At 37.1% G+C, this 26673-nt stretch overlaps 1 protein-coding gene across 1 annotated transcript in view; it reads left to right on the top strand.

Annotated features, from left to right (window-relative positions):
- Nucleotides 1-26673, top strand: part of RYR2 (ryanodine receptor 2) — a 434064-nt gene that overhangs the window by 358884 nt on the left and 48507 nt on the right. The window contains exons 77-85 of the mRNA XM_075089806.1: nt 6413-6516; nt 7122-7173; nt 7311-7364; nt 8978-9001; nt 17563-17619; nt 18724-18823; nt 19758-19837; nt 21892-21968; nt 23696-23769. Coding sequence (XP_074945907.1) covers nt 6413-6516; nt 7122-7173; nt 7311-7364; nt 8978-9001; nt 17563-17619; nt 18724-18823; nt 19758-19837; nt 21892-21968; nt 23696-23769 — 622 coding nt within the window. The remainder of the gene's footprint in view (nt 1-6412; nt 6517-7121; nt 7174-7310; nt 7365-8977; nt 9002-17562; nt 17620-18723; nt 18824-19757; nt 19838-21891; nt 21969-23695; nt 23770-26673) is intronic.

Below are 26673 nucleotides of genomic sequence, written 5' to 3'. Positions count from 1 at the left end.
CTCACTTCTTGTAAATGCAAATCAGAAGTCCATCTATTAAGATCAGAAATAAAATCAGTGCTCTACTCCTCTATCTGTGGACCTGTTCACTGGAAACTGGAGCAACCACTTTCCTGGAAGAACCCCTCTGAGTGATTGTTTTTTCTTGCAACTCATGTACCTGTGCCTCTAGGGTCGAGGTAGATTTTCCATCCCAGTTCCTCATGTCCTCTCTGTGGTCACACAGGTAAAACCATGGAGTGGCCCATGGTGTGTATCGTCTGTCTTGAGCAAAAGTATGCTTACTCCTAATGGCTGAGATACTAGTCCATACCAGTGGGGAGTAAGACATATCATCTTCAAGTTACTGAACCGTTTGGGACAGTTTCTCCACAGCCAAGACGAAGGAGGAAGAGATATGCGCTTCATAATCCCAGAGTCTGTCAATCACATCCCCCACCTTTGGTGCCTTTTCATCTTTCTAGGCCATTACTGCCATGAGTTTACATGCAGTGGTGGTACGCTCCATACAAACTTCCACCAGATAGGCTGTGTGCACTGGGTTTCATCTGGGTCTTCAGGTGACTGTTCAGGACACCATAAATCACCTTAAGCATGGCTAATTCCCTCAGGTACTAGATACCTCTCTCCACGGTGGTCCATTTGCCTGGGTGATATATAACATATACCTTCAAGGGATACCTTTCTTTCACTCTGGACAGGAGTCGCCTCCAGAGGCTGAGGACTTGTACCCCTTTTCCAATCACTTTGTCAATGCCCCCTTCCCTAGAAAGGGATCCTAGTTTTTTGGTTTCTCTACCCTCTAATTCCAGGCTACTGGCCCTGTTATCCCAGCATCGGAGCAGTTAGGTGACAATGTGCTTACCCAGACAATGGCCAAAATCTTTTCACATACCTTGCAGCTCACTCAAGGGTGTGGACTGGGTGATTTCTGTCTCATTTATGAGTTCTTCCTCCTCCTTTCCTCATGATGACCCTGCTCTTCCATCATTTCTTTCTAAATAAGTTGACTTTTGCTTCCAAGATTTCTCCTTGTGTGTGGGGCGACTGATACTGGCACAGGTTGATTGTCAGGTTCATCTGCAGTGCCTGTCACAGGGGTTGGAGTGGCCACAGTGCTGTCGCCAGTGTTGGAGTGGCCTCAGTGCCTGTTGCTTTCCTTTTCTTTGTCTTTTTAGATCCAGAGACCTTCTCTTCCCCTTGAGGGTACTGAATAGTGTTGAAGAGGGCTTGGTAGCATGTTGCGGTGATTTGTGTCCCTCTGGAGTTGCCACGGTGACAGCATACTTTCTCCAAATACTCTATTAGTTTTTCATGATTCTGTGCTTGTTCCGGGTGAAGTTCCAAAACCTGGAAGTGCCCACCATCCTAGGTATTTGCCCATACTATCCCATATCTCCTGCCACTCATAACTATCAAGCCTTGGGGTAGATCTCTGGATGATATTCTTAAATTAATTATTAACCTTAGACAAAACTGAAACAATATTCCCAAGAAATACTAATAAATGTATCTTAACTACCCAAGGATGTTCAAGATACTGAAAAGCTGGTGTAATGAAGGAGGAGACATCATAGAAGAAGGTAGCGAAGGTGCCATTTTGTATTTCCTCCATAAAAAACCTCTCAGAGGAGCAGGTATAATTGCTAATTGTCTCCGTGAGGTGGTACCTGAAGTAGAGTAATGGCTTCAAGACAAAAGCCGAACACCAGATAAAGCTCAAGGCCAATGTTTAAATAACAAATCTCCGAGGCAAAACATCGCTAATCACTGCAGAGCACAGCAAACTACAAAAACCAACACCAATCTTTAACATGTACAGCAAAAACAAGAGCATGATGCAGATTGGGTAAACCAATATTGAGAACAGATGAATCAATGCTGTGACCAGCAACTGTTACTATCTCAAACCCTTTGTGCCCCACGTTGGGCACCAGAAAGGACTGTCGTGGTTTAGCCCCCGACATCAACTAAACACTGCACAGCTGCTTGCTCACTCCCCCCACCCCAGTGGGATGGGGGAGAGAATCAGAAGAGCAAAAGTAAGAAAACTCATGGGTTGAAATAAGAACAGTTTAATAATTAAAATAGTAATAGTAGTAGTAGTAGTAAGAATAATAATATGAAAAGGAAAATAATGAGAGAGAGGCGACATTCAGGAAAAAAGAAAACAACTGATGCAGCCACTCACCACCCACTGACCAATGCCATCAGTTCCTGAGCTGCAATCGCTGCTTCCCCTGGCCAACTCCCCCCAGTTCATACGCTGAGCATGATATCGTATGGTGTGAGATATACATTTGACACTGTCTCCCACAGCATTCTGCTGGAGAAGCTGGCTGCTCACGGCTTGGACAAGTGCACCCTGCGCTGGGTTAAAAACTGGCTGGACGGCCGAGCCCAGAGAGTAGCAGTGAATGGAGTCAAATCCAGCTGGCGGCCAGTCATGAGTGGTGTTCCCCAGGGCTCAGTGCTGGGGCCGGTCCTGGTCAATACCTTCACTGATGATCTGGATGAGGGGGTTGAGTGCACCCTCAGTAAGTTTGCAGATGACACCAAGCTGGGTGGAAGTGTTGATCTGCTGGAGGGCAGGAAGGCCCTACAGAGGGACCTGGACAGGCTGGTTCATTGGGCCGGAGCCAACGGTATGAGATTCAACAAGGCCAAGTGCCGGGTCCTGCACTTGGGTCACAACAAGCCCATGCAACGCTACAGGCTTGGGGAGGAGTGGCTGGAGAGCTGCCTGGAGGAACAGGACCTGGGGGTGTTGGTTGACAGCCGGCTGAACATGAGCCAGCAGTGTGCTCAGGTGGCCAAAGGGGCCAATGGCATCCTGGCTTGTATCAGGACTAGTGTGGCCAGCAGGAGCAGGGAGGTGATGGTGCCCCTGTGCTCGGCACTGGTGAGGCCGCACCTCGAGTACTGTGTGCAGTTTTGGGCCCCTCAGTACAAGCAGGACATTGAGGTGCTGGAGCGTGTCCAGAGAAGGGCAGCAAAGTTGGTGAAGAGAACAAGTTGGTCTAGAGAACAAGTCTTATGAGGAGTGGCTGAGGGAGCTGGGGTTGTTTAGCCTGGAGAAGAGGAGGCTGAGGGGAGACCTTATCGTTCTCTACAACTACCTGAAAGGAGGTTGTAGCAAGGCGGGGGTCGGTCTCTTCTCCCTAGTAACAAGCGATAGGACGAGAGGAAATGGCCTCAAGCTGCGCCAGGGGAAGTTTAGGTTGGATATTAGGAAAAACTTCTTCACCAAAAGGGTTGTCAGGCATTGGCACAGGCTGCCCAGGGAGGTGGTGGAGTCTCCATCCCTGGACATATTTAAAAGAAGGGTAGACGTGGTGCTTGAGGATATGGTTTAGTGGTGGACTTGGCAGATGGTCTTAAAGGTCTTTTCCAACACCAACAATTCTATGATTCTAAGAACTCCTTGCCAAAAGATAGCTTATGTGAAAATCTGTCTTAGAGAAGACAGAAACAGACTGGATTGGCTGGTCTGTCGTCCTTTAATACAGGACTACAGGCATTCCTTTGTGATTTCTCAATCATACAGATAAGAGTGTCTCCAGCTCTCTCTTAAGGAGAGATCCATAAAAGAGCAACCAAAACTCCATCTGTCTTTCAAATACATTTCTGTCACATTCTTGCTGCTGTAGAGCACTCTCCTGGAGGGTGAGAGTTTGAGGTTCTACTGGTAAGCTCTGTGGAGCTGACTCAGACTGTTGTATGAACTTCATGAAAGATGTGATTGTGATGCTAGTGAAGGTTCCCTGTCCCTCTTAGAGAACTGTACTCTGGTGTAGCAAGGAATGAAAGATTTATTGACTGTTAAGATGGAATCACAGCCCAGGCTGTGGTGGTAGAACTCATCTGGAAGGGGAGAAAGGAGTAGACTTGGGTTCTCTAATGTATGCTTGAAGGATTATCTGAAGTTTCTGAACTGTTCACATACTAGGTAGAAAAGTGGAACCATCCAGGGCCTAGAAACTGTAGCCAAGACTTCCTGTCCTTTAACTCTCTGTAGTCAGTAAACTACAATGTTGTATACCATAGTATGTTCTTTCTCAATACTGAGGATCTTGAACTCTCTTTTCTACTGAGTAAAAATAATTTAAAGGGAGAAATGCAGTAAAAACTACCTCCTTCCCAACTTGCCAGATTCAGACAATTTAGAGACCTGTGGCTTTTTCTGGGCTGCGGGAGATGAGTGATTGCATCCTATAAAGCAGAGGACTAACTTGCAAAACTTGCGGTTTTGAGCCCTGATTCTTCTGTCCTTAAATCTGTTATACAAAAGTGGTGCTGCTGCTTCTGCCTCTGCATATTAAAAGAAAAAAGTATACACCAGTCCACTATTTGAGGAGCTTAATTCTGCAGATTCTTAATTCTGATTCAACAGATTAAGTCTCTAGGGGAACTAGATTTTTGATGGTTGATATTAAAATCATAAGATATTCAACACTGTCTTTATTAATAGTTAAACATTTCTGCTTTAATTAAATAGGTTATATGTACACTTAAGCTTGTGTGATAAAATTATTGATTAGTTTTGTTGGTAGGCATTACTGGGCATAATAATTTATAAGATCAACATGTTTAATAGATGTTTAATAATTAGATTATATAAAAATTAAATCCTTTAAGTCTTCAACATTTAGAAATGGCAGCCAAAACTTACCCAACTTCTTTGTTTATCCTCTTATGTTACATTCAGTTAAAGCTTTTTATTTTACACTGAAATAACCATAGGGCAAATGTCTCAAAACATTGAAAATTAATAATACTTATTCCCCAGCAATGTCATAAAATCATTTGGTTCTGGTGTTCATGCTATGCTTAATCATCAGTTTTGCTTAACTCAGTCATTGGTGAATTTGATCCTCCATTTAATTTGAATTAAGTCTATGGAAACTAGTAACTTGTATTAAACATTAACACAACTTCCGCCCTTTGGCTTCATCAGTTTTTATAACATTAGAGAGGTATTCTGGTTGGTAACGTTACCAAGCATAGGATGCTGCCATTTAGTTAAAGAGAAAGTTCAGCATCCTAAATGAGATCGAATAAAGAGGGGAATACTTCCATAATGTTGAGATTAGTTATAATTTACATTGTTCAGATCTTGTTGCTGATATTGAAAATATTGTCACATATTGCAAAATGTGAAATGAACTGTGTACGGCCATCATAGGCTAGCATGTGAAACAATCATTGCACATATGTGTCAGCTAAAGTGAATTCTCAGCTGCAACCAGTCATGTTTGGTACAGCTGAGTGGAAAGGTTGGACTTCACAGGCACATATGAAGTGTAGCACACACAGAGATCTATAAGCATTCCCACGGGAATGTATTTGACACTAGCACACATAGGCAAAAATCCATTTTCCTTATATCTGTCACGTGGCCAACCCTTCCTTATTGCTAACAGATAACATCTGGCACAATAATTTTTTACTTGTGCCGTCTTATTAATGCATGGAATTCTTTTTATCTGTATTTTAGGGTATACTGCTAGGTGAAAACAAGGAAAAAGTGTGGACATAATTTATGCAACCCATTTTCTTTGAGCTACCAGGTGCTTTGTAGAAACATATGTCTGGACAAAGCAGTTTTGTTAATAACTTGATATGCAAAACTCACTTTCTGAAATGTCTTTAGGCAAAAGACAAGAAGTCAGGGGACAGATTTTATACAGATTCTTTTCAAAACACTGCTCTGGTGGTTGCCATTATACTATTTAGGTGTACATATTTCTTTTAGAGTGAACTTACTAGAGCGGTCTAAACCTGAAAGCAAAATAACCACATGAAAAAAGCTATTTGTCTGAATATATATTATTGAATGATATAAAATATTTTTATACATTATTAATTTGTCATCTTCTAAAATTCTACATCCTGCCAGCATTAGTGTTATTGGTAGGTATGGCTCCCTCTGTCTAAAACTATTCGTGAGCTTCAAGTTTGGATTTCTCTCTCAAGGCCTCTCAGAGTTCCTCAGTGAACATTATATATACCTGGCAGAAGACTTGGAACAGAAGATTCTAATTTTTAGCTGATGAAGCTTGTTTAACATAGAGGGGAACAGACAATATAATAGCAAATGATGGCATCTGGTTACCACTTGTTCTGGATAACATTAGTAAAAGATTTCAGTTATTTTCAAAATCTAGGGAAGAGGGTTAATTTTTGTGAGGAGAGGAGGTCTAAAGCTTTGCAGATGGTATCATCTTTGTAAGTCTTCATAGTCATAAACACTGTCAGGATTCAGGCTACTCATACTTGGAACTTGTTTCCTCCTGGTTGTCCAAATAAAAATTACATACGTGAGTGTTTAACGTTTAATAAATTGCACAGAGTAAAACATTTTTCACTATAGATAATTGAATATACTTTTTAAATCTTTTTTTCCCTAAAGAAACCTGGGGAGGAGCCACCGGAAGAAGATGAAAGCCTTAAAAGAGTCGATCCTTTACATCAACTTATTCTGCTATTCAGTCGAACAGCCTTGACTGAAAAATGGTAGGGATGTTGTGAGAGACTGCAGAGTGTACGCAGATTTTCAGATTATTCCTGTATTTGAAGTTATACATGTCTCTGCTCAAGTGAGATTGCATAGGCTAGGCCAAAACATGTGCATATATACATATGCTGAGTTTAATTTACACTCAAACCACTCTAGCCTGTGGTACGTAAAGAGATTTAACATGACTGCTAATGAGATGTAAAGAGTTATCTAGATACAAATAGATGCCCCGAAACACTTTTTCACAGTTATGGATGCCGTGTTCAGGACTTACCACAGCTTTCTCTTCTGCTGTGTTCCCTATTCACAGTTATATTCCAAATGGGAAATATAAGTATATTCTAGGTATAATTGAAAAATTAACCATGTTCTCTTCATTGGAAGGTGTTTATAAATTTCTGAGCGTTGTGTCTGTAGCTGGCTTTGCTTTTCAGTTTGTATTAGTTAAGTCCCCATTTTCCAAAAAGAATTTTGTAATTAATTATGAGCATATATACCCTTTAAAAAGCTTTTTTAAGGTGCTTAAAATATTTTCGTGTTCCATTTCTACTCTAATGGCTCTAATCTTCCTCATTTTCCCTTTCCTCTCTCTATTAACCAGCAAATTGGAAGAAGATTTCCTGTATATGGCTTATGCTGACATTATGGCAAAGGTAACTTTTTTGCTATTTTTTGCATCTCTTCTGTTTTATTTAAATTAAGCAAGAAGATCAAGAGAAATTCTGTGTAAAGTGAAGGAAGGCTTAGCCCCCAACTTATCAGTAAATGTTTTCTTTCTACATGGTATCAGAGCTGCCATGATGAAGAAGATGATGATGGTGAAGAAGAAGTAAAGAGTTTTGAAGTAAGATTGTACTTCTGTTTTGGTTTTGTTGTCATGTTAGACATTATTTCATAGCTTCCAACTGACATTTATGTTTCTTGGTTCATGGCTTACTGCAGCTTATTATGACAGTGAACTGCATGTCAGAAGCTGGATTGGCAGATATGAGTCACCAGATTCATAGCAGCAAAACAAAAATACGTAGATTATATAGAGAGTAATTTAACAGATCTTACATGTTTATCTGATTTACTTTAACTTTTTAGTTGTTGAAAAGAAATATTGTGGGTAGTAATTTATTCTGTAAGTCTGACAATATCAAGCCGTATCTTGTAAAGTATCACGTACTACTATTAGTTTGCATGATTAAAATACTGAAATAATACTGCTTTTTGCAGTGGTCATTTACATTCAGTACTAGTAATTTATACAGTATTTTTATATTCGCATATATATTAGTGTTTCTTAGGGAAAGGTGAGCTTTTATTCATCAATACTGCTCAGCTTTTTCTTGTTGAGAATAGGAAATCTGTACTTACTGTTTAATGTTGAGGTTTTAGTGATCATCACTGTATAAGGAAGCACGCTTACAGGAGTTGATTACAAGAGTAAGAGATGACTCCTTGTCATGTGTTTGCTGTGGGATCTGTCTCTCTTTTTGCATTAATCTAATGCAGTTTACAATACATTTGTCTGTTCTGAGGGGCACTGAGGGAATTAGCTTGTTAATATTTTCAATATTTTAATATATTTTAACAAATTATAATTCTGACAATAAAGTTGTCTTATCTTTCAAATCAATACTTACATTTAATATCTTTACTAAAACACAGAAACATTAAATATATGCTTTTATGATTCATTTAAAATATTTCTAAATATACTAATTGATTTGGTATAAAACTTCCTGTGCTCTTTTGAGTTTTGAGGAGTGGTTTGGGCATGTTTACTTTCACTCCCATTGTTTTGTACACATCAGATGTTCTGTATGTTTTCTATATGATGCTACATGAGATAGCACTGAATTATTTAAGTATGTACTTCCTATTTGGCTGTACAGAGAAATCAGAAAGAATACCAATACCAAATTCTTTTCAGTCACTCAGAAGTCCAGTTGAATTACAACTGATGTACCCAATATATGAATCTCTGTTTCTTTGTAAATGAAGAAAGTATGAGCCCACATTTCAGTGCGCTTTTTTCCCCCCCCCCGGAAATGGAATGTATGGCCTATCATTGACTAAACAGAGAATATTTATTTCTATAAGCTTTTTTTCAGTTAGCCCATGCATGCTTGTTAGATATAAAAAATCTTGTGCTTATAAATATGAAAATTACTAAATAGGAAGTCATTGAGATAAACAGATTTATCAGTAAGGGATTTATTAGTGCTCCTTACCTAAATTATAATTGTTTCCTCATTCAGCATTCAACTTCATCTTTTGAGAGAAGATCCTATTCATTTGTTTCTCATTATTATTTTTTATGTAGCTATGAAACTTATATTCACATAATATATTAATCTGTTCAGAAGAAAATTTTGTGTATGTATTTGGACAGTCACCTACAGAAAAAAAATTTTGGACTTCTTTTTCTTATTACTATTTCGCTTCTTGTCCTTGCCCTTCCTTAAGGTGACAGGATCACAACGCAGCAAGGTAAAACAAAAAAATATGTGTGTATTTGTCTGGGTCTAATTTTGTGATTTTTTTAGGCCCAACATCTTGGATAAGTTCAACTAAAGGGTCTTGAAAACATTTTTAACATTTCAGTTCCAGCATGACATCTCTGCCAAACCCTTCTTGTATACAAGCTCTTTTTAAAGACTCCAAGAATTGTCTGTACAAAATATGTCATACAAAATTATGTTGCCATTGTGGAGAAAACAGAGTGTGATTTGGCTTGTTCATATTGTTTTGCTGTTCTTGCCTTTTGTGCATCAGTTACCTTCTTTCTGGTTATAACTTGATTTGAATGATTAAAATAACTTATTTGGCTCTTAAGGGAAAGCAGTTGGACTTTTCTTCTGTAACTTAGCAGACATGTATTTCTGATACAGTATTAGAATTCTGTTTCCAATATTTGCCGCAAAGAAAGCATCAATAATATTATAATTTATCTGTGATTCAGATCCTCTGGAATAGACTGAGTCCTTAGCCTTCATTGTGATAGTATTTGAGAGAAACTTTGTCACTACTCCGTACCTGAAGTGATTCCTAGCTGTTCCATATTTTCTCTAAAAATATAGAAGCAATAGCTCTGTAATTTCACAGTCTTAATTTTTTTTAATTGACTCAGTTTCTTACACAGTCTTTTGTGTCTCATCATGAAAGTCTCACCATTTGCTTCTAAAAGGTGGCCCATGGTTTAAGCACCAGCCTCCTTCAGGCAAGTAGAAGTCTCAGTTCCCATTGTTGACTCAGGCTGCTTGCTGATAGTTCTACAAGGTTGATGTTCTGAGAGGAGGTATGGTGTCTGGGGTAGCTATTTTTTGTTTCTAAGGTGTTTAAATATAGTTATTTGTGTTGTGGCTAATGGCAGCTAGACTATAAGTAGAGATGACTTGCTTGAGATTGGGAATGCACAGATTTAGCTGATGGTCAGACTCCTGTCAGTAGCTTCAAGGTTTGTTGCCTATGGCCATATGAGGAATAATTATAACCACCTCCTTGAAAAGAGCAAGATGATTTTGGCATTTTGTTTGCTAGTGCTTCTATTAACATTCAATTCACAAAAGAAAGCAGTGCCCATACAGCTGCTGAAAGAGAAGTTGTATTCCAGGATCAACTTCACTTTTACTCCTTTGAAAGCTTGCATAGATCTCTTCCACCTTCGTACAATAAAGGCATTATCCCGGAAGATGAACGTGCTCACACAGACTCACAAAAAGTTATTTAAAAGGTGTTGTAGTTGCCACAAACACAACGTGTATATATTACAAAACCCCAAAGGAAGTAGATAAGCAATATAATAGTATAATATCTTTTTTGTTTCTTTCATTAATTCAACTATTAAAATCCTACATCTATCACTCTGCCTACCTGATTACCATACACTAAATGCTATATGGTCCATAGAAAACTTTCCTTTTTTACTGATTGAGAAGGGTTTTAAAAGGGGGAAAACCACAAAAATAAATACCTCTTGTTTCCTTCATACATGACAGGAAACAGTTGTAAATACATGAGACCATATATACCAGCTCTGTGTGTGTGTGTGTGCAGTTGTGTGTTTCTTTCTGTCTGTCAATCTCTCTATTTCAAAGTTAAATGTTGAAGGCGGTTCTTTTATTCCATGCTCTGTGTGCATGTGTAAAGACTGACTGCTCAATTTGTATGAGAATAAAACTCTACTGCTCCTCTAGACTTTAAAAATGTGCAATGTTTGAAGTCCAGAATCTTTTCACAGTCAGAGCAACAGGGACCTTTGGACAAGCTTGCAATGTGACAAAAATGACAAGTGTATTTTATTGGCAATTTTCATGCCCATGTCTCATGGAGTGTAGTCTCATTTTTGTACAAATAATCTGTATTGGCTTCACTGTGTGGGCAGTAGGGAGGTCACAATATAAACCCACAATAAAGTTGTCTGTGGGTTACTATGTGACTGCATTTGCCCGCTAGTATTTACTTTGAATTATTATGCTTATCTTTGCTCCTTGCCCTTTGTCTGCAAGGTAACTTTCTATCACATTGAATAGATGCTCAGTTGACTCCCTGTAGAGTTGGTGTCACTGTCCCCCTTGATGATATCTGATAGGAAATTCTTTCCAATCAATGTGTTTCACTAGCTGAATTCAAACAGGTTTCTGCATTTGAGTCACTGACTCTACTGGTTTGCTATATATTAATGTGCTCTAAATACCTGTGGGATGGGAACTAAAGGAATCAAAACCTAGCTCATCTTTTTAAAATCAATTAGTTTAAATTGGCTCTTCACAGGGAGAAAAGAAACGGGGGGAGATAGAGCTTCCTATGTCGGTTTTCTTCATCCCTGTTACTGGTAGCAACATTGATAGACTTTTGTATTCACTAGTTTTTTGTCAAAATGATGCATTGTGCTGTCATTTATCTCAGGCACAGAAAGGCTTGCAAGTTTCAGTATGTACAAATAATGCAAGCTCTTAAGGCTGTAGCCCATTGGACGTGGTTGCTGTTATCTCTCACTGTCACAAAGCCTGTATAAACAGAGTGACCATATAGCATGTATTTACAGTAACTAGCTATTTTTTGTTAAAGAATGATATGACATGGTATGAGATATGATACATATCTCTCCAATGCAGAGCCAAGGATGTTGGGGGGGGACCATGTCAAAGGCCTTACAGAAGTCCAGATAAATGACAACCATAGCTCTTCCCTTGCCCACTGATGCAGTCACGCCATCATAGAAGGCTGCTAGGTTGGTCAGACAGGACTTGCCCTTGATGAAGCCATGGTGGCTGCCTCAAATCACCTCCCTGTCCTCCATGTGCTTCAGTATAGCTTGTATGAGGATCTGTTCCATGATCTTCCCAGGCACAGAGGTGAGGCTGACAGGTCAGTAGTTCCCAGGGTCCTCCTTTCTACCTTTTTAAAAATGGGTGCAATGTTTCCCTTTTTCCATTCACCAGGACTTCACCTGACTGCCATGACTTTTCAAGTATCGTGGAAAGTGGCTTGACAACTGCATCAGCCAGTTCCCTCAGGACTCTGGGATGCGTCTCGTCAGGTCCCCTAGACTTATGTATATTCAGGTTCCTCAGGCAGTTGCGAACCTGATCTTCTTACAGTGGGAGGGACTTTGCTCTCCCAGTTCTCATCTTGTGGTCCATCCACTCAAGAGGTGTGGGAAGAGAGGTTGCCAGTAAAGACTGAGGCAAAGAAGTTGTTGAGCACCTCAGCTTCTCCTTGTGCATTGTTACCAGCTTGCCAGTCTTGCTCATCAGGGAGGTACGCCTTCTTTAACCTTCCTTTTCTGACTGACATACGTGTAGAAGCCCTTCTTATTATTCTTTGCATCCCTTGCCAAGTTCAGCTCCAGCCGTGCCTTGGCCTTGTTGACCCCATCCCTACAGAACCAGGCAGTGTCCCTGTACTTTTCCCAGGATAAACTACATGTACTACAAACCTACGGTTAAGTAAGATTAGATCAGTTTTTACATGTTGTCACAAGGGGAGAGGGTGGGAGAGAGTCCTTTTGTTCTTTCTTAAGTATTGATGCTGTTGATATTGTGCTATTTGTTAATGCCAGGACCTTCTTCCTTTTTGTTCCTTGTGTTCCCCACTACCTGATTACCAACAGTCTTTCTTTTTTTATTCTATGCAAAAAAAAAAGAAAAGGTCTTTAATCCAGTTAGAGAATTTATGGTGTGCACTTCTAGACAGCCAGCCCTTCACTTCTCATTTGCTCCAACTTGTTTGCAGTGTTTTGATTCCCCACAGCCTAGTTTATACGATCAATAACACAGGGTCAGTGCCATTAATACATTCTTTGTTATAAGGTCAGCTGTTTCTCAGTTTCTTGCCTATATCTGGAAAGGCTGTTTTGGGCTATATGAATAACCTCCCATTGACTATGGGAAATGTGAAGCAAAAGTCTCGTAGAGAATCTCTTTTCTACAAAATTAATAACATACTCAAGCTTTTCTCTTTCTGTTCCAGTTCAGGGGCTTAGTGATTAATGAGGATTTAAGGCTATACATTAAAATCTTTCATTGCATCCTCTGGCTGCTTCCTATCTTCTGTGTTTATCAGTGTCTCTTCCCCCTACATTGTTTTTGCTGCTTATACCAGCACTAGTGCGGTACTCCCAGGCATCCATCTGCCCTGTCTTTCACCTCAAAGAGCAGCTGGCACTCCATGCATCACTGCTGCAGCACAACAGAACTGGTTGAGATCTGTGTAGGGTGGGGCCTTTGGCAGTCCTGGGGTAAAGGAATGATGTCCTTTGAAGAACAAACACACAGCAATGATTAAGTGACCATTTGTAGTGTCCAGGTTCTTTGCTTATTTTTAATCCAGTAATTACATAATAATCTTACCAAACTTATCTCTGTACGTAAGAGTTTCTGCTCCAGCTAACTGATCCATTTCTATTCATAGTGGAATCTTCTAAACAATCTATTACCCTTTCTTTTTTATAATTAATTTTATTCCTATACAGAGTTAGACATCTATGTCAGCTATTTCAAATACATCAAATTTGTCACCAAACTTAAAACAAGCAAGGGTGACACAGTTTGAAAGTAATGTTTAATTTTATAGCTATGTACCAGTGGAGAAAATAATGGGAAACAGAGAATACATAGATCTGAAAGTCACCCAATACAATATTTTTCCTTTTAGAGACTCAATACTTTTCAGTTCCTATCTACTTGAATAGGAACAAATATGGAGAGGGATCTCATCAGTATGGCAAGAATATGGAGGCAGTATGTCAGGAACAAAACTAACTTCCTTGCCAGAGAGGAATATATAACTGAATGACAGTATAAACGTGATGACATCAGTAAAGATACCGCTGCAAGCTGAAATGGAGACCCTTTAACCAAAACAAAATAAAATGTTTTATTTCAGGTTAGCTTTATTCCTGTGCATTTGTAGCTCAGATTTAATGCTATTTTTAAACAGAGTAGTATTTTGTTTAGTTTAGTATATGGGGTCTTTTGTTTTATAACTATATATTGTATGAACAAAATATGTTTTTAATATAACATTCAAGTTTTTATTACAGGTTATTAAAATGCTAGGAAATATGAAACATAATGTTGATTAAAAAATCCATACTTTGTGCCCATGTGATTATCGTGCTGACTATTGATACTGAATAACATAGTTATTCATAAAATCTAATGATATGACATAGTAAATTTTTCTCCTCCCAGACACATATTACTGAGGAGACTCAGCGAAACACCAGTACTTTTTCCTCTGAATATTGGTGTGAATACAAGAAATAATTTTTATGAATGATTGCTATAATTCTTGTGTCTTTTCAGCATATATATTATGAAGCATATAATAGCCTTTTTGCTATCGTGTCTGCAATTTGTTAAAAATTCATGAATAAGATGGTTTGTTCCTCTTCCACTCTCTTTTTCCCCCATACACTTTTTAGATCAATGTTACTTCCTTTCCCCTCATCTCACCATATTACAAAATACTTATGCTAACGCCCAAGAAATCTGAATGTTGTTTACAGCCAATCGAATCAAAACAGCCTTTTTTGCATGCATGTTTTTCCTAGCTACATTTTATTTTTATTGTTATTATTTGTTTAGCACCAATAGTGATAAAGATGAATGCAGGGAATATTTTCAAATTTTATGAAGTCATTGAATTCAGATAGAGTAGATAAAAGCATATGTTTACTTAATAATATTTAATAAATCCCCTACTACAGAAAGTCTACCAGTGTTCCAAAGTCATGAAAATAATTATTACATACAAAGTAAATAGCTGTAGTTTTGAGGAAATTAAAAAATTGCTAACAGACTGGCACTGACTGCATATATCTAAGAATGTGGTAGTTAATTTATGAACCTATTGATCAATTTTAGTGATGATACTTAGACACCACTTTCAAGCATTTTCAGAAGTATTTACTCGTATCATGGAAGTAATATCAGATGACAGAAGGCCCAGCATTGAGACACGTCAGTATTCCTAAATTATGGAAGAGTACATAGAACAAGCACAGCAGGTGGTGGAGAAATGTCTTTAGAATGGCCATTCATTTATTATGAAATTCAGTTCTGAGATCAATTGTGTTTTAACTGTTTTATGTGCTAGCAGTTTAGTAGTCTCTAAATTTCCTGTTTACCTTATTCTTATATTTTACCACCTGTACTTTAAAGAATTCCATTTTTGTATGATAATCTGAATAATGACAGGTTTCAATATAGAAAGGATGTGTCAGCTCAGTGATCTATAATAATGGATATCATATAGCTACTTAAAAGTTACTTTTGAACTAGCAAAAAATCTTTTGGGGTCAAGGCTTTCAGCAGAAGCAGAAATATGGGTGTGAAATTGCAGGGGTTGAAATAATTCTTTAAGTAATATGGAAAGCATATTTGATAAAATAAACTCCTCTAACACTCTTAAGATCCTACATATTTAATATTCAGGAATTATAATCCATTATGTTTTCCTTATGAGTATACTCTTTTTAGAGCTGATGAAATCCAAAATGGGTAATTTAGGAAAAAATCAACTTCAAATAAAGAGCATAAGACAACATGTATTGAGCTTAAAGGTTTAATATATATAAATATATATATATGTATAAAGAATCTACTTGAGTTCTTGATATCATATTTTAATACAGTGCTTGTAGTCATGCATGCCTGGCATTGAAATTAACAGATGTTTTGCCAGTGTAAAACCTGTCTAATAAGATTTATTCTCTGGACTAAGCAGAGGTCTTGGAAAGTATAAAATATGAAGACGATTCAAAGGAGAAGAATTCATCTTAGAATAGTTGAATTGAAAGTAATTTCTTCCTTTCCCATCTTTTTGTTTATTCTTCTTACTCTTTAACTATTTCATAATTTCATATTAAAACAACAAAAAAAAAATTCTCTGTAAAGGTAGGATCATACATTGCTGCACTCCGTTGCTGCAAGCTTAATGGTAGCAGCAAACAAACCCCTCCATATGACTTAGCTCCAAAGGAGAGTCCAAGAATCATTCTTTGTATGGATTATGAGAAAATAAACAATTCCAGAGGTGCACTTGTCAGTTAAAGATCCTGTTTGGTTTTTTTGCAAGTTTGTTTCCTACAAATTCAAGCTAAAACTTGTTATTTTTCCCAACATGTGGTTTTTGGCATATGGTTGCTTGTAACGATTTTAAAAAAATAGAATGAAGTAAAGAATGTTTGAGTCTCTGCTTTCAAAGAGGATGATGAAAAAGTTTCCTTGGTTTGATAGGTTGCCGGAGAAACTCTATAATGTGGGAATACATGTACGTACATTTCTAAGAGGTCAAGTTTTTCCCGTATAAATGGAAAACACCCAGGATAAAATAGACTTAGTTTTCTTTGAGGTTTGGGGTTTATGTTTTGGTTTGGTTTTTTTTACCCAGTTGTGGTGAATTACTTTAAATATTTCATTTAGGAAGAAGTATTTTTGCTATTGTGGTGGTTTTGTGAATAACAGAAAATTGAAACCACTGACTAATTATTTTGGTAGTTTTCTTGACATCAACTGTGTCAAGAGCAATAAAGTGCAAAAAACTGTGCTAGTGGAACAGATAACAGTGTTAGGAGTAAACGCATCTTAGAGAAATGGAGATACCCTGACGAGCCAGCAGCTCTATTAATTCAGTATACTTTGTATGCAGTGGGTGGCCTACTTCATATAAGTGCTGCCATCATATATACATGTATATACATGTATTAACATTGCATGTAGAAAACAACAGTGAAAAAGCATTGTCAGGCTGAAGAAGGAACCATGATCTTTGGGGGTTATCATCAAAGGAATGGTTGCTTTTAGAAGAAATGTTTGTAGTGGTTTTTTGTTGGTGGGTCTGTTTTCTGTCTACTTTGTTACTAGTTACCGAGACATCTTGATTTCCACGGAAAATGCCACTCTTCCCACTTTAAGCTTTTTGGCAATGCCTGTTTCTACTGTTCTTCTATAGTGCCACTGCAAGTGTGCGTACCCCTTCTTTTAGTCAGCAGACTATGCAGATGCATCCTCACTATAAGCATTCTTATAAACTAATCAAAAAACATTGTATAATGAAAGTAGTATAGCTGATGTTAGGCTTCTGAACAAAAGTGAATAATAACTCTTGCAAAGGAAGAAAAACGAAAGATTGTTGGGTCTAAAACTAAAAGTAACTAAGAAATAGGTAATAGTTTTTTAAAAAAGAAATGATAATCAGTTTTCAGTGGCATCTGAAGCAAATGAAAATATTTTACTGCAGCTGTATCGAACCTGTGATGTCATGATTTTCTGGTGGTTTGTGCGTGTGGTGTGTGTGTGTGTGTATGTGTGTATGTTTCTGTTTTGTTTTTGTTGAGCTCCCAGGAAGAGGTTTAAACATGAAGGCAAAACTTTCAAACCTTAGCATGGCTAAATATGAAGCAAAGCTGCCATTTTTTTTTTTTCCTTTTTGTGCCTCCATCTAGATCTGTCACATAATTTAAAGAAAAAAGAAAGATACAATTTAACCACAGGAGAGCTAATAGTGTGAAAAAAAAACCCTGATGAATTTTGTTTCCGCAGCACGATATTATCAAAGATTTAAGAAACAAATTTGCCAGCCTCGGCGAGAACTCTCTGGTAACAGCATAAATGTCTGTGTTGGTTTGCTTTTGAGTTAAAGGTTTCTTTTCCATTCATTTGAACATACTTCTCTTTTTTATCTCTTCTTTTTTAATTTATTATTCATACCCTCTATTTAGCAAGCCTTCATTTTTTAAACCTCTTCCATCTTCCAATGTCTTTTTTCCGTAACTTGGATGGAAAGTTTATGGCAGCAAAGCTGTCATTCTGGCTACTTCTGCTGCAGCTGTTCCTGCTTTTAGGTCATACATGTTTTTGGGCGTTGTGTTTTTGGACATGATACTAACTGATTGTGTCATGTTCCTTTTGAGTAAGCTTTTTACCACGCCATCTGACGGACTCACTGTCATAGGGCTCTATGCAACTTCCATTTTGCAACTTATACTGCTTAGTCATTCTCAATTCTCCAGCAAACTTCAATTAACTTGGTGAAAGTTCAAACTCATCTGGAATTAACTGTGCCTTTATGTTTGCTCTTTATGTTCTTCTTTATGTTTTCGGTAGTATTTTAAATAATAAAGAACAAACTTCACCATTGCTCAAGCAACGCCATGCAGTATTGTTTGTTGCCGCTAGAGAATGCAAAATATAAAAGCACAGTGTATTCTATTAAATATTCTGTTGGTAGGGTGCACAATCCATATTGTACTATAATGATATGTTTTGAAAAAAAATCTGAGATGCTTCTGTTACTCTGGTATTCAGCAACAACTTGCAACTCAAGAGCCACATACTGAGCAGTATGAAGTTATGGTCATGCTATAGAAGATCCTTAAGAGTATGAACTGTTGCACAAAAACATGGCACAAAAGTGCAAGTTTGATATATGCAGTATATATGTAATGAACATGGGCTTTGAACTAACCTAATGATTTACAATTGAGATGACTCTTTTCAGATAAACTGCTAAAAGCATATTAAAGAAAAATACCAAGGGGAGCATATTACTTGAACATGTTAAATATCTGTTCAGTAGCAATGTATGTATTAAAATGGTCCATGATGTTGCCATAGAGCCCATATACTAAGAGAAAACAAAAACCTTTGGAGAACTGATATTAACTGAAGTCCTCATCTTAAATGACTGGAATTTTTATTCAGGAAAAAGAAATGGAAAAGCAAAAACTTCTGTATCAACAAGCCAGACTGCACGACCGGGGTGCTGCTGAGATGGTTCTGCAGACAATCAGTGCTAGTAAAGGTAATGTTTTGTTGTGTAAATTACATATTAAACCTTATTTCTAATGATCTTGGAAATGATTGTAATTCTTGCTGGGCAAAACTTGCAGAAGTTTGGCACTAAAGTTTGCTTTCAAAATACAACCAAAGTTTCAAAATTCATTGACAACTAATCCAGAAAAGTATAAGAAAAATTCTCATGAGGTGGTGTTTTTTGTTATTATTGTTGTTGTTAATTTTTTATTGACGTTTGAGAGGAAGTGTGAAAAAGTTCATAACATTAGCAGTATGCAATGACAAAAAGGCCCCCAAATTCTGGGATGTGAACAGTTCTGACGTAGGTCCTTCCCTCCTCCCCCACTCCCCAAAGAGCTACTTTATTGGTGTACTTTGTTAAAACATTTCACAAGGGTAAATGGTGCTTTTGTTCATTAGATGCCACCTTACTCAAAGGTTTGATGCTTTCATTGTCTGTTCTGTGATTTGTTTCTAAAGTAGCGATGTTTTAAAAATTCCTGTTTACAAATTTTCTTTTACTGTAACTAAATACTTTGGATCACTGTCATTTTCTGAAGAAACAGGAAAAACATATCTAGACTGGCACGCAGAGGAGACACATTGTTAAACTGGAAAGCTTAAAATTGTGCACCCGGCCTTAACTTGACTGTTGGATGCTCTAGTGAATGAAACATGATTTATATTCATTGAGCTCAGTTCTTCCTGTCTTATGTGTTGCTTCTTTTGTGTACTGTGTATACATTACACTATGTATGCCTGTAGGCACTCAGGAAGATATTGTCACACCATAGCTCATGAAAGAAAAACAGGTCTGTTTTACCAGAGAAACAAAAAAGCCTCTCCTGATAAATTACCATTTAAGTTATCGTACGGATAAGTTAATAGAACATTCTTATTTTCCCAAATGATCTAAAAGTATATCTTAAAATATTTTTAAGGTGAGATGGGGCCAATGGTTGCAGCTACCCTAAAGCTAGGGATTGCCATCTTAAATGGAGGAAATTCTACCGTTCAACAGGTAAAGTGCTGATTTATTTTCCACCTATTCTGGTCAGTATAGTTTTTATACCATCATCATTATTATTGTAGTAGAGCATTATGTAATGTGACTATTTGTTGAATGCTGTTTATCCTCTTGCTCTCATTCCAAGAAGAAAATAGTGTACAAAAGTACCTTGTTTGCTAGGTATATATTTTGTATTTGTATACTTATAATTAGTCTACAGAATACAAGGCTAAAATAAATTCATTATGCACTTCAGCTGTAAGGGAGAAATTTTATGTTAAGTCATTAACTTCTAGAGGAATTCTGTGGGAGGGAAGGATTTTTTTGGGAGATTTCCATTATCCTGTAGCCAGTAAAGCAAAATTGCTGATTCCAGTCTTCACCAAAAAGAAAAGTTACAGAACTTCGGAATTCCTTAGCTTATGCCACGGAGAGTCTTGGTAATTGAAGCACAGAACTCAGACTTGATTTACTAAACTATAGTAAGATCATGTGATGAGCAATGGACAAGTCCGATATGTTAACAATATTCTGCACTGTTGAAGAGACTGACACAGAGTACATTCAGTGTTTTGTACTAGCTGAAGATTCCTGAGTTCTGATGGCTTCATACCTGCCATTGCTACATTGCTGTAGGACAGTCTGAAGAACAGAGACAATTGGGAACAGTCAAGGTTAAGCAACATCTGAAGCAGCTGAATGCAGCCCAGAATAATGTTCTTTTCAGGGGCTATCATTACCAGGAATTAACCAGAATGACCACAAATTGTGCACAAAAGTTTGTGCTTGAACCATTGCCAGTTCTTTGTGATGTCATGATATTAAATTACTTAGGAAAATCATTATATTTGTACATAGTTATCTAATCTGAATTTTTAATGGTACAATTAATTTTTAAAATTATAAAGCCTTAACTAATCAGAATACAGGAAGTAGTTATTACTATGGTTACAATAATACTAACACTGCTCATCTAAATTACATACTTATAACATAAAGCATCAGTAATACAGTTAGAATTGCTATTTTTTCAGTTGCCTCATTTCTACCAGTGTTCTCTGGTGTTATGCTCCCCTTTCCGGTTTTCCTTTAGGGCCTAAGATCAACTCTTCAGTCTTCCTTGGGAAGAATGGTATGGGTGGGGGGAGAGGTACAGAAGTGGCTTTGAAAAGTCATCATCCTCTGGAGTCCTTTGCTTTGATTATTATGGTGTTGATGGGGGTGTTCTTTTCCTGTGATCTTGGGTGTACTTGGGGTTATGCTGGTACATTTTGTTAACGCTGTCTGCTTATGTGCTCTTTCATTTTGGATGTTACTTGTTTTCCATTTTCCTATTATATTTGTTATTTGCAGAAAGAGTCTTGCCTCATTAATAACATGAATTCTTGTAGCATTCCTACTAAGATTGATCTTTGAGCATTGTAATATTTGTTCACAACTGGGACCTCTGTTATCATTCTGTATCTTCACTCAACAACACATTGCATTCTAGAATCAGAGTTCACTCCACTGAGTAACTTCTTGTTACTGCAATCTATTATCAGATAGGTATTACACATTAAAATAAAGGTAAAACAAATTTTAAAAATGTTCACCTGACTACTAACATCCTGTTGCAGTTAAAATAATCTAAAACAAACTGAGGTTATGACAAGCCTGATCTGGTGCTGAAAGGGGAATGTCAGTATAAATTTGTGGCCTAGTAGTGGTAAGATTATATAATATACTACAGTGAAGTAGTGTTTGAAACACAAACAGTGATATAAAACACTAAATTCTGCTAGCTGTGTTGACTTTAGTTACTGTCTTTATTTTCCATGTTTTAGGAAGGAATATCCAAAATGGATGACCTTCCTTTCTGTAAAGGACATGAGCACGAAGTGTTGTTTGTTTTTTTTTTTGATACCTGGATTTTTCTGTGCAAGACTCTTTTGTCTAATTTGCAAATATTTGAGGTATTTCAAAACACCAGGATCACTAGTAATTTAGAATCCATATATTATTAAGTTAAATAGATTAACACAGAAATATTAATTCTCTCCATAAATTATTTGTGTTTACTGCAGAAAATGCTTGACTACCTCAAGGATAAAAAGGATGTCGGATTTTTTCAAAGCCTTGCTGGTCTTATGCAGTCCTGTAGGTAAGAAAATATCTACTTTAAAAATTTTTTGTTTTGCATTTAGATTTTATTCATTAGGATTTATAGTTTTGGAAAGATCCTTTATGTACTTTTTGCAAACAGCACCTAGATGTGCTAGATTTGCTGTAAAGGACAAGGAGGAGCTCATTGTATGAGAATCTTCATATGATATGGATTTACCTTGGTAAAAGAGCTCTTTTCACTAATGTTCGTGGCATTTGTGTTTACCTGAGATACACCAGAAAACAAGGCCAGAGCTAAGAGCATTGGAGTGGCTGAGGGAACTGGGGGTGTTTAGCCAGGAGAAGAGGAGGCTGAGGGGAGACCTTACCGCTCTCTACAACTACCTGAAAGGAGGTTGTAGCGAGGTGCGGGTTGGTCTCTTCTCCCAGGTCACTAGCAAAAGAACAAGAGGAAATGGCTTCAAGCTGCATCAGGGGAGGTTTAGATTGGATATTAGGAAAAATTTATTTACTGAGAGTGGTCAGGCATTGGCACAGGCTGCCCAGAGAGGTGTTTGAGTCGCTGTCCCTGGAGGTATTTAAAAATCGTGTAGATGTGGCACTTGAGAGCATGTTTTAGGAGACGTGGTAGTGTTGGGTTGATGGTTGGACTTGATGATCCTAGAAGTCTTTTCCAACCTTAATGATTTAATGATTCCATGAATCTGTGATTCCTAAAGGTCAAACTCTTAACTCTGGAGGTATCCTTTAATTCTGCATAATAATCAATGTTAAGTAATCATAAAGATTTTGGGAAAGCCCAACTTTGTTAGAAATATTAATAGGACATTTTAGAAGGCACAAAAAGGAATATAATACTGTGTTTTAATAAACTGTGGCGGTACTGTAACATTTTTTGTCCAGTCATGCTTCTTGAAGTTTATATTGATTTTATGTATATATGAATAAGTATCTATTTAAATATTTTATATATAATTCCTAAGAATAAACAATATCAATAAATAATGTATTAATGAACATAAAACATAGGGCTAAAAGGGTCTTCCTGGGTCAAGCAGTTCGGTCTTCTGTTATGTTGAGGGTACAGTGTTATCCCCTTTTCTCTTAACTCTGTCTTTGGCCAAGTTTCACTTTGAAATCAATTCTTGCCAATAGAACTACTGCTGTAGTTCATCTACATTCATCTGATTTTCATAAACATTCTAGCTTATGGACAAAAGTTATCCATGGCTAGCTGATATGCTAAGCCATGAGAGGCAGAACTTTGCAGATTCACAGATGGGCATATGTAAAAGTATATGTTTGTCAAATCTGGTAGTTGAATACATATTCCCCTTCGGCAGCTTCAGGTTTTCAGAATGTGGAGGGAGAGGAACACTGAGTGGAACTAATAATGACAGTTGCTTAATGGACCTTGCTGCTTGGGACGAACTGAGCTATAATATAAAAGTAGTCAATAATATAGCTTCTTTGTAACACCTAAAATGAGTATGTATGCCATAAACACTTACACTCCCCTTTTTTTGGTCAATCATAAAGAGAGAAATTCTATTGTCATTTGCAGGGCAAAAACAGGTTAAGTCTGTCGGGCTGAGTTTTGTAGTCTTGTAGCAGATACTTGTATTAAGCCACTGAAATGCATTTTCTTGAGACTAGTATGATTATATACTTAAATGAAATCGCAAATCCTTCTCTATCTTCACAAAATGAAATATTACATATATTTCATTAATCACAAGATGAATGTCATTTTTGTCATTGCAGTGTTCTTGACCTAAATGCATTTGAACGTCAGAACAAAGCAGAAGGCCTTGGCATGGTGACTGAAGAGGGATCAGGTACTATTGATTTGGCAGAAATCATCTGTGAAATTTTCTCTTCTACATTTTGCAGCAGCAAGCTGAATTTGAAAGAACCCTGTAAATATACATCTAGAGGCTGAAGCTAAAATATGATTCCTAAGAGCGGTTTATATTAATTGGCCTACCTAAGCCCATGCTTGTCAATAGTAAATCACTAGCGTGTGTTGAGTTTCAGAATGGTCTCAGAAGACTCTTACCCATCATTCTGAAGAAGTGAAGACATTACATATAAAATTAAAAATAGATTCTAGTTACAAACAGCAGTGGTTTTGCATGTAAAATATTTCAGAAGTCCCTAACCAGTTTCAGCATAAAATTAAATTAAGAGATCCCACCTGATTTCTTGGCTGAAATGAAAACCAGACAATGTAGTTAAGCTGTAAGTTAAATAGTAGAGGTTGAGGGAACCATATCTGCTGTTTGGAAAAAGTCTGCTGGGAAATCTTTTTTTTTTGAAAGAATTATTTTCTGTTTGTCTTTGGAGAAATATTAAAAAATCTTCATTTTACGTTTGACTTTGAACCAGTTTGGCTTTCTACCCTCTATGTTGTCAGTTCACTGTCAATTTCTCTCTTCTGTCTGACAGTAAGTTCTGCTACTCCCTTACTGTGATTGTCTGGGAACATTAGGTTCATTCTTATGTGACTTAATAGAGCTACCAAAGCACATTTTCCCCCCTTATCTTCCATATTTTTAATGGTGCATTTTTATGTTTAAATCCTACAGTGACCTAATCTTTTAACATGTTTTTATCTTAAAAACAAGGTGAAAAAGCTTGACTGTATAATCATTATTGCATTTGGGGGTTCATAATTCATACCTGCAACACTGTGTATATCATTGGCTATTGTGCCTGTAGCTCTTTTATGTGGCATATTTCTTGAATATTCAACTGCTTGTCTCAAATCAAAATCATGAACTACTAAATTTGACTAAATGACTTCAAGACCAATCATAAATGCTGCTTCTCCAAAAGTGCTCCCACAGATTAAATTATAGATCAAATCCTGCTGGACTTAAATGAATAAACAAAATAAAGTGAACCCATGCAGGTAAAGTTTGGTCACAAGACTCTGAGTTGAGCACTGATGCAGCTATCTGGCATATAAGGTTTTGGCTGTTACTTTCACGTTTTACTGAAGATTGTGCTTCACAATGTTTTGCTCGTTTGGACATTTCTACTACTAAATAATTAAATTTATTATTTGCATTGTTGGATTTTGAAATAGACTGTCAAGATATTGGCTTATTTTTCTTTTGACTGCCTCTATTTCTAGAAATGACTGATTTTGCATGCAAATATAAATAAATCTTTGAACGTTGCATAATTGACTCTACCTATGTTAGAGTATTTTTGTGCTTCCTCATTTGAGGGATTTTTTTTATTTGCTGTTTATTTGATCTTTTAGTACAGAACTAATTTTGCCAAAACCAATACTAACTATATTTTGTATTTGCTAAAAACAAATTCTCAACTTTTTTTCTTTTTTTCCCTGTTTCTTTTTCTTTGAACTAATTGTCCTGTCCTCCCTTCCTCAGTCATCACTCATGAGCGTGGTAATTATTAAAAACAACTGCCTATTCTTCTTTTTTCCCGCTCTTAGCTTTGTGTCAGCACTGTACAGCTCCTGAACACCATTAGATTTTTTTTGTTCCAGTAAGACTGTTAAACTAGTGGGTTCTTTTATATTATTATTAAAATTGTGTATTCCAAAATTCTTGGTTTTTGTGTCAACTCTCCCCACTTTGTTCTTCCTTCCTTTCTCAGGATTTGCACAGTAACTGGCACACTAGATGTAAGAGCAGCAAGCTTTTTTAAACTCTTTTTTTCTGTTCTTTTTTATTTCTTTTCATTTTAGTGAGCCCAGTATTTGCAATGGATGAATGTTAAAAAATAAAACGTAAAAAAAAAGTATACCTATACACACACAAAGCCTTGTGCTATAGTCCTCCTGTAGTATTTATGTTGTGTATTGAATGTGGCTTTATCGCTGCATTGATTTGTGCAAGCACAGGAAATCAGTGGTGGATCCAGTGAGGATTTGAGGGTGGTTAGTAAAGAGAGGACTTGCCACTGGCTAGGTTTATCTAATGCGGTCAGGAGTTGATACAAGAAAGAGGTGGTGCATTGCTAATTTAGAGGAATCAGTGATGTTTACAGGTGGTTCGTTCTTGCTCTGAAAGCTACTTGATGTGTTAAGGTTCCTATACCTCAAAGGTTCCTTGCTTCAAGTAACAGAAGAGCTTTGTAGGAGCAGTTGCCATGAGATGTTCCTGTCACCATGAGAAATGAGAATTTGAAATACAAGATATGTATACCGTTCAGCAGAAACAATAAGCTCAAACGCAGCAGATGTCTTTTCATTAGCCAAATGTCGGGGAGGGGGATGATCTGGATTTTTATTTTTCTTCTCAGTGGAAATTTTGGTAGATTAACAAAATTCTACACTTAGGATCATATGTTTTTCTTTGTTACTGAGCAGCAGCAATGTCAAGATATCGTAATCACACTATGTCAAAGATTTCTTGGCACAAAGGGACAATATTTGCTAACAACCCTTTTCTATGTATTAATATCCAGCTATTGAAAATTCAAGAAAAGAGAACAAAGCAAAGCCAAACCAAAAAAAGACTGTGCTTTTCCTTTTCAGGGTTACATTATTCTTGATATTATGCTACCCTCAAATAATAATAATTTTTTATATTATGAAGCACACCTTTTTCAATTCATTGAAAAGTGCTTTACATAAGAGCTGTACAGGTACTGGTATTAATACCTGATAGCATTATGAAAGCCCAGCCAGTGTGGGGAAACTCCTGTAGTGAACAGTTTCGAAGTATCTTAGATTTTGTGGGATACCTGAGATCATATGCCTGTTT

Source organism: Phalacrocorax aristotelis, chromosome 3 (assembly GCF_949628215.1).
Source record: "Phalacrocorax aristotelis chromosome 3, bGulAri2.1, whole genome shotgun sequence".
Classification (NCBI taxonomy): domain Eukaryota; kingdom Metazoa; phylum Chordata; class Aves; order Suliformes; family Phalacrocoracidae; genus Phalacrocorax; species Phalacrocorax aristotelis.
The sequence above is the reverse complement of the archived record's forward strand: the minus strand, read 5'-3'. Positions and strand labels throughout refer to the sequence as shown.